At 45.8% G+C, this 8,757-nt stretch overlaps 1 protein-coding gene across 2 annotated transcripts in view; it reads left to right on the top strand.

Moving 5' to 3' along the window:
* Positions 1-469: 469 nt before the first annotated feature.
* Positions 470-8,757, top strand: part of Otulin (OTU deubiquitinase with linear linkage specificity) — a 29,037-nt gene continuing 20,749 nt past the window's right edge. The window contains exons 1-2 of one of the 2 annotated variants that reach the window (XM_042695182.1): positions 470-667; positions 8,567-8,643. In XM_042695182.1, the coding sequence (XP_042551116.1) occupies positions 534-667; positions 8,567-8,643 (211 nt within the window). In that variant the 5' untranslated portion in view covers positions 470-533. Of the gene's footprint in view, positions 683-8,566; positions 8,644-8,757 lie in introns of both variants that reach the window. The other variant, XM_042695181.1, reaches the window with a different exon arrangement.

Below are 8,757 nucleotides of genomic sequence, written 5' to 3'. Positions count from 1 at the left end.
GTCTCCGCGCGGCCCCGGCAGGCCGCTCCTCCGCGGCCTGGGCCCTACCCGGATGTCGGCAGCGCCAACCGCCGCCTCTGCTCCCGCTCCTCCTACGCGAGGACACGGGCACACACAGCTCGGTTCCGAGGACACGTCCACATACACGTAGGAAGCGCAAAGAACTCCAAGAGTGCCTCACGGTGACCCCTCCGCGGAGGCCGCGCGTCCCACTCCCGCGGGCGGACGGGAGGGCGGGCGGGCGCCACGTCACTCACCCCGCACGCGCTCCGGCGCCGCCGCGGCCCCTCGGCACCCGAGGGCTGAACCGGCGCAGTGGCCGCGGCGCGCGCGCACACGCACACGCATGCGCAGGCCCCGCCCCCTCGCCGCGGGGTAGAGGTCGAGGGGCGGGCCATGGTGACGCGCGCGGAAGCGCCGGTGGAGCCTGGAGAGCCGCTTGGCAGTGGAGCGGCGGCCGCGGCGGCCGGGCGCCGGGCAGGGCAGGGCAGGCCCGGGATTGCTCCGAGCGGTTGGACCCCGTCCGCCGCCGCATGAACCGGGGGACCATGCCTCAGCCCGGATCGTGGCCGGGCGCGGGCTGCGCGGAGACGCCGGCGCGGGAGGCGGGGGCCGCGGCGCGGGCCGGCGGGCAGCCCCGGCCGGCGGTGCGGTGCCCGGCGGCGCGGTGCCCGGCGGAGCAGTGAGTCTGGGGACCGGGCCGGGGCCGCGGCGGGCGGCGGCGGGGTCCCCGGTCCCCTCCCGCGGCGTCCTCACCTCACGGGGACCGGGGCGGCGGTCACCGCGTCTCAGGTGTCACCGTCCGGTCGCTCCGCGCCCCGAGACCCCCGCTCGACGTCGCTTCCCGTCAGGAAAGCTCCGGAAAGCTCGGGACTCGGGCTCCGGAAGAGTCGTCACGCGGTCACCAGCTCCCCCGAGCCCCTCTGCCCACCTGGCCGGGGAGGGACTCGGTCGCCGCCCGCGCCGCGCCCCACCTGTTGGGCAGACTTGGGGCGCCGCCGGGCCCCATTCCTCCGCTCACCCCACCCCGCCCGGCTGCACATCCCTCCGTCCTTTCCAAAGCAGAGCTCGGAAGTCCGTGCCGGACGGTGGCGGCCGCCTCCCGGGTGCCCAGCCCCTGCCTGCCGCGTGGGAATGGGGCGCGTGGGGAAGCGGGCAAGCTGCCCACACTGGCCCATTGCCTTGGGCTTCCAGAACGGACCGACAGCGCTCAACCCACTGGCCGGGCGGTGCCGTGGTTTAGAGGTGTTTCAAAGGACTTTTAATCTCTAAAAAGGTGTCCCTTGGAAGCCATCATGTAGATAGAGTGTATGCAATTACGCATTTGCATAGTACTTTGCCTTGGGCCTTGATGGGTTTCATTTACTGGGCATCCAAGTGCGATGCTAATTATTCATTTAAAGGGTGTTTGTGGGCACTGGGGAAAGATTTAGAGTCCGGTCTCCTCCCAGAGCTCAGCAGGTAACTTCCGAGGTAGACCTGCCGAGTTGTGTCTCTTTTGCGCACGGTTGTACCTCAACTCTAGCCTCTACTTGTTGGGTCTTCTGGCTTTTGTGTGAAATATCCTGATTTTTAAATAGCATCACTTATTATTTTCCTTTATATTAGCACCCACGTAGAGGCCCGTGTGTGAGTTACTGTGAGAACTGCTTCACATCTCACCACAGGCTAAGTAGGTCTCTTCCTTCTGCTCCATACTGTCTGTCGACACCTCCCTCCCTCCCTCCCTCCCTCCCTTCCTTCCTTCTTTCCTTCCTTCCTCTCTCTCTTTCTTTCTCGCTCTCGCTCTCTCTCACTCTCTCTCGCTCTCGCTCTTTCTTTCTCGCTCTCTTTCCTCGGTCATGGGGCTTGAACTCTGGGCCTGGACTCTGTCCCTCAGCTCTTCAGCTCAAGGCTAGCACTCTACCACTTGAGCCACAGCACCACTTCTGGCTTTTTGTGCTTATGTGGTGCTGAGGAATTGAACCTAGGGCCTCATGCATGTGAGGCAAACATTCTACCACTGAACCACCTTCCCAGCTCTCCCATACTAATTTCTGACTGCTGCCTCCTTGGCTGGACCCAGGACCCCACTTAGATGCCTTGGGCATGGGTGCTGTGCCTCAGTCGTGGTCAGAGCAAATTTTCCTACCCTCTGAGAGATGCATAAATGTGAAGCCAGACCATGTTCCAAAAAGTACACATGGTTTGTGTGGCAGGTTTTCTGGTACATGTCCTTCTCAGACTCTGAACACAAAGGGAAATGGTACTGGGGAAATGCACTTGGAGGGGCCTCTAGAAGGAAGTCTTTATGCTGCTTTTGTCTCCCTTCAGTTGAAATGAATCTAAAACTCTTAGCCTGGGTTTGTCATCTTCTCCACTAGAAAACATTTGCAGATTCATGTGGTGCAGTTTGGCCAGGAAGACTCAAGAGTAGGTTTCAGGGCCTCTCTGCCACCTCTTCCTGGACAACTCATAAAAACCAGAGCGGGACATAATTTATCATTCTTCCATAGATTTTTTTTGTAGTTTTAGTATTAGCTTAAGTTTTTCTCTTTCTTTTTGTTGTCTTATTCCATTCCTCATTAACTCATTAGATAGGGAAAGAAGGGAGATGCATGTAAGTTTCAGATGTTAAGTTTTGAACTTTATATCTTAAATTTTCTAGTGTATTTGTCTTTTTGAATCAGAGTTATATGGGCTGTTTGTCTTTGTGATGTTTTCTCAGGGGCTAGAGAAATTGGTTTGCAGCTTCATAGAAATATACAGTTTACAATGTATGTAAAATCCCATAGGATCATTTGCAGCTTAATACTTTGAGTATAAATTAGAGTAGTGTAATGTACTTTTGAGATCTCTTTTTTGGACATTGGAGCAAAAAACATTCTTTACACCAGATAGATTCAATGCAAATATTTGCATCCGGAAATATAAACTATATGATTGCAAATGTTTCATTTTGTGGAGTCATTTTGAATACACTTGGTGGAAGGCAGTTAGAAAAATCAAGGCAACTGTTTGCATCTGAGTGATATTTTTGGGATGTGGCTTTACAGAGGGTGAAGGGTGGCTCAGTCCTAGCAGCATAGGTTATGTTGATTTCTTCCAATAATTGTGCATTGCTCAAGAGAGAGGAATAGGGAAGAGGGACAAATAAACCACAGGGATAAACTGCTTTGTAAATCTCCTTGAGATTTTCCCTTCTTTTTATAACAGCTCATTTGAGGGACAGCCCCCAGGAGATGCCAGCGTAATTTAGTGTCCCATTTGAAGAAATCTTAAACCAGATTGTCTCCGGAAGCTCTCTTACTGCTAAGGTGTCTGTGCCCTTTCTTCTATGATTGCTTCCCTCCTGAAGTTACTCCTGCTGGTCTGCTTCTTACTTACCCTTAGCTCTGCTAAGTCATTGGTTCTCATGCACATGGCCAGGCCAGATTAGGGAGAGAGACCTCTGCATTGCTTTTCTTATCCCCTGAGGGTGGGGCAGGTTTGAATCCAAAGTTTGTGGATGGGCTCTGTTGTGGGAGCATAGATCATCTTCAATGCCCTATGAAGTTGAGGGAAAATTTGTGCATGTTTTGGGCCAGCATTAGGACAAAAGATGAATTCTCCCTCCGAAGTAGTAAATCTGTTCCTTATTGTTGCTGAGCATACTGTCCTGTGGTGTGTTTTCTGCCCCAGCTCCTAAGGTATGGTGTGGATGAGATGGGGTAACAATGGCTCCTTTTTCTTTCCCCATCTGATAAATAGCTTGCTTTAGTGATCAGGATTGGAATGTCACAAAGAATCAAGCCTCATTGTTTCCTCATACCTCTGGAAGTCACATATATAACATGAGCAAGCCAAGGAAAGTCCACTTGCGGCAGGAAGGAGGTGGAATTTTGGCCTGGGTGCCGGTACTTTCCTCAGTCTGATATGTTGCTACTCTTGATAACCACTGAGCGGTGGAGAAGGGCTGGCTTGAATGGTCTTTGCTTTTCCTGTCTGTGTGGGAAGATGTGTTAGTGTCACAGTGGTTGACAGTCTCACTAACACTGCCTGGGCTATTAGTCTTCTAAGACAGGTCAAGTTAGGCATGACCTTCAGGGCTCAAGTTCAGAGCTGAACAAAGCCATCCTTAGTTCTTTTGATAACTAGAGACAGATTGGTGCAAAGGTTCATAAATGGTGAGAAGTTAGTTTTTTGTTTTTGTTTTTGCTGGTCCTGGGGCTTGAACTCAGGGCCTGGGTGCTGTCCCTGAGCTCTTTTACTCAAGGCTGGCGCTCCACCACTTTGAGCCATACTACCACTTCTGGCTTTTTAGAGTAGTTTATTAGAGATAAGAGTCTCACAGGGACTTTTTTTCCTGGGCTGGCTTTGAACAATGATCCTCAGATCTCAGTTTCCTGAGTAGCAAGGATTATAGGATTAAGCCCTTGGTGTCTGGCTTTGTTTGCTTTGTATATACATGAGAATTGTTTTTATATCACATTTACTTAAATTAGCAATTGAAAAAGAAGTGGCTTCACAGAGGTCTTCTGCTTCATTGAGCTCTGCTTTTAATTTACAGCTTTTGGAAATAGTAGATTTTGTCCTTCATACTAGTATTTTTAAACAGTATTATAATTTGTTACTATGGTAGTCTGAACAGAGCAACAATGCTAGTTATAACTTAGTTTGTACTCTCATAATGCTTACATTGCTTTACTATTAAGAATTAATTGTTCTGGGTACTGGTGGTTCATGCTTGTAATCCTAGTTACTCAAGGAGGCTGAAATCTACAGGATTAAAGTTTGAAAACAGCCTGGGCCGAAAAGTCCATAATGCTTATCTACAAAATCAGCAAAATGATAGGCTGGAGGGGTGGTAGCTCCACTGATAGATGAACAAGCAGACTGAGAATGAGGCTCTAAGTTCAAACTCCAGTACTAGCAAAAGAAAATCATCCCAATTTTTACTATCCTTTAACTTCAAGAAACTCTTTAATAGTTTTCCTTTGAGTTTGTGAGCTCTTTTCTATGGGGTTCTGAAGGGTCACTGTATTCTGTATGCAGGAACTAATTGAATACATTTCATCTCCAGGTTGTGAGAAAGTGAGTAAGTACTGTTTAATGAGATGCTTTTAAGAAATGAATTTATGGTGCTAATTGTGACAGACATGCTAGCACACTGAGTCCCTTAAGACTCGTGTCTTTCCCTCACTACCTTCTAGAACAAAATGCTGTGGTGATCATGTTTCTGGATGACAGTGGCCTGTTTACCAGAGTGGACGCTTTCCTTTCCTCACCCAAAACTTAGTCACAAAGTAGCCAGATTTCTGGAACCATTCAGCATTGTTGATTTTAGCTAGTAAAAACTGCTTTCCTTTATATTGTTGCCCTATCTTCCCTTTCCTTAGTGAAAATTCAAATAAAACCTTGAGATAGCTTTAAGTATAAATTCATTTTGTCATCATTTTAAATATTTTTAAGGTATTCTAATTCTTAAAAAATTAAAACATTTCGTCTAACTTTTTTTTTTGGTTGTTGTTGAATAGAGCTTTGTGTATATTGGAAAGTACTCTAACACTGAAGTATATTCTTGAAATATTTTAAGCTACTAAAAATTATTTTTTCTCTTTTCTCCATGTCCTTCCTTTCTTTAGTTGGATAAGTATTTTATTCTAGTTGTCTCATTTTTTTCTGATTGTGCTGACTGAACTTCATTAGTTGAACAACCTTTCTACAAGGATTTGCAGCTTTGGGATCCTTTTTAGGGGCCATATTGCATATAGCTGATTTCCATTTATCCTTGGTGGCCAAGAAAGTTAGCAAGGATTTTTTCATAGAGTCCTAGTGAAATCTAGTTGTGGCTAAAATAATTTGCATGTACTCTGGACCTTTTATTCTACAGTTTCTGCTTTGCTTCTGTTGTATACTGGATCCTGAATCACTGCTTTTTCTTTTCCATAATTTCCCTTATTGGTTTCTTCCCTTTGCATGTACTTCTGGTGGTTCTGATGTTGGTTTCTTTCTGTTCTTTTCTTGTTCATCCTTGTAAAAATTCCTATTTGTGGCCATCTGGTGAATTTCTTGTTTGGAGAACTGTTTCAGGGAACTGGGATTGTGCTCAAATTCTTTCTGTTGTTATTTTGTCAAGTAAAAGAGGACCAAAGTAGAGCCAAGTAACATACAGTATAGCCACAGAATTTACTTGAAGTACAAATATATGCATAGAGTGTTAGAACCAAGAGTGGAAGAGGAACCATGTCAATCATACAGATTTCGTCTAGTTTTTTTGGAAATGAGAAAACTGAGAGCAAAATTAGGGAAGTGACTTGCCCAAAGACATCTTCTGATGATATAAATATTAAAAAAGTGATGTGCTTAAATGACTGACAAGGGAACAGAATTTCAGTGATAAAGCTAGGAATGAAGCTGAAAGGTAGCTGTTAAATTTGTGACAGAAAAGTGAACACATCTAGTCAGATTTTATTTTAGATCTTTGATCTGTAGTCTTCAGGCATCTGTTTGCTTTGAACTCTGGCACAGGCTCCATGGGTGATGTCACACTTTTACTTCAAGTCTCACTGGAATCACCCCACAAGGAAAGTACCTTTCCATAATATTTGTTTCTCATCCCAAGACTATTAAATTGGTCTTTTTCTCCTCTCCTTTTTTTTTTTTATCTCCTTCCTCATCGCCCCCCCACCCCAAATTTACTTAGAGAGGGAAAGTAGAATAATACTCTATATAAATGGATATTTAGTAGGAATGGAAAAGAATAGCTACGATTATAACTAATTATATGTGCCTTTTCTCAACTGTCCTGAGATGAATATTATTTTTTTCAATAAGTAGTTACTTAGACACTAGTAACCACTGTACAAATAACTAATAAGGGTTGAATGAAGGGTGGATAAACTCTAGTCTTAAGTACTGGATTCCCACTCCAACTGTTGCTCTTGGAGAGAGCTCGCCCACACAGTACCTCTCCAGATGTATTGTGCAGTAGGTGGGTCAGGAGTATGACCCAGTTGAGAGGAGAGAACACCTGGAGCCAATCACAGGTGTGAAAGCATAGGATAGTGTTGACCCAGTTTTCGGACTGACAGTGGAATGATGGGGCAGGTGTACATTTTGACATGAGTCCCTTCCAGCATCTGGGAAGTGTTGAAAGATTCCAGTACTCCCTACCTCAGTCTACCTCTTTTAGCATCCCTTCTTCTGTCTCTCTCTCCTGACCCTCTCTTCTTTCTCCATGTGCTAGGAGCTGGGTATTAAGAGTATTAGAATCTTAGTCATTTGCTTTATTCCTTACGTTGTTTTTAACCTGACACCTTCTCCTTCCATGTTCCCTTGTGTCTAGAGGCTCCCCCCAGCCGTCATTATTGTTTTAGGATGGGATGTGCTGTGGTTGGGTGGCAGTATAGGGAGTTAGGGTTCTGATGTAGATGTTAACATCCAGTCTCCTTGTTTTTTTTAAAATTTATTATTATTATTATTATTTTTGCCAGTCCTAGGGCTTGAACTCAGGGCCTGGGCACTGTCCCTGAGCTTCTTTTTGTTCAAGGCTAGCACTCTACTACCTGAGCCACAGCGCCACTTCTGGCCTTTTCTGTTTATGTGTTACTGAGGAATCTAACTCAGGGCTTTATGCATGTTAGCTAGGCAAGCACTCTACCACTGAGCCACATTCCCAGCCCCCAGTCTCCTTGTTTTTAAGTTCAGAATGGTCTGTGTACCTTTAGAAACTTGTCACTAGCTGCTGAGTCCTCCTGGGCTTCTGGCTGGCTTAGTGGCTTGCTTCCACAGATGCCTCTCCACCAGCTTCGTATATCCCTGTCTGTCATTTACCACTGCTTTCCAACTGGCCTTTCACATGTCTTCTGCTTTCAGCAATGATAGAGTGCTTCAATTTCCCTTCATTGTCATTTTGAGGTGAATCTTGAAGGGAAAAGGGGAAAGAGTCTTGTTCTTCATCTTTGGTACCTAGTGAGATTTTCTCCCTGACTCCTTAGTAAGCTTTTCTTAGTCTATTAAAGAGAGTGAGACACTTGAGGAAGCCAATGTGCGAGTAAAAAGTCATCAGTACTAGTGGTAGTCATTAGCGCATTTGGAAATATAGCAATCTGGCTGTCCAGGTGAGTGCTGGGGTCAGGGAGAGGAGCCCCCAGGAGGATCTTTAGCTTTGGAGACTTGTAATGTTGACTCGGAATTCTGATTTTGGAGGAACTGTTGAAATTTGCCTGTGACATGTTATAAAAGTTGGCAATTGGCCTGAATTCCTATATAATAAATGCTTTTGTTAGCTAATTCCCCTTGGAAATTGGCAGGATCAGTTCAAGAGCTTCACTGATAAGATACATGCTAATAGATGTTAACTTAAATGGCTGTGGAGTCTTGTAGCCCTCGGAATGGCATAAATTGTCCCGTTCAAAGAAATGCTGAAGAAGAAAGTGGTGAGGTAGAAGCATGAACATCTGAAGATGTAGAACCCCTATTTTATCAGGTTGTCATCAGGAAATGTGAAAAAAGTGAAACTATTTTTGTATTTCATACATTTTATAAGTAGCTGTATATTGTGGTGCAACAGTGTTTGAAAATGTCTACTTTGGTGTGATTTCAGTGAGGAGGACATATACCGTGCTGCAGATGAAATAGAAAAGGAGAAAGAATTACTTATTCATGAAAGAGGGGCATCAGGTATGTTTCCTGTTTCATTTATAGAGTTCTTACTATTTATAGTAGAAAACAGTTAAGTCAGTTTGTTCGCTTTCATAAAATGGGCATGTACTTCCTTGGATATATTCTTGTATG

The sequence above is a fragment of the Dipodomys spectabilis genome, unplaced genomic scaffold, assembly GCF_019054845.1.
Source record: "Dipodomys spectabilis isolate Male_0828 unplaced genomic scaffold, ASM1905484v1 ptg000179l, whole genome shotgun sequence".
NCBI lineage: Eukaryota > Metazoa > Chordata > Mammalia > Rodentia > Heteromyidae > Dipodomys > Dipodomys spectabilis.
Note: the sequence above shows the minus strand (reverse complement) of the source record. Positions and strands in the feature narration are given on the sequence as shown.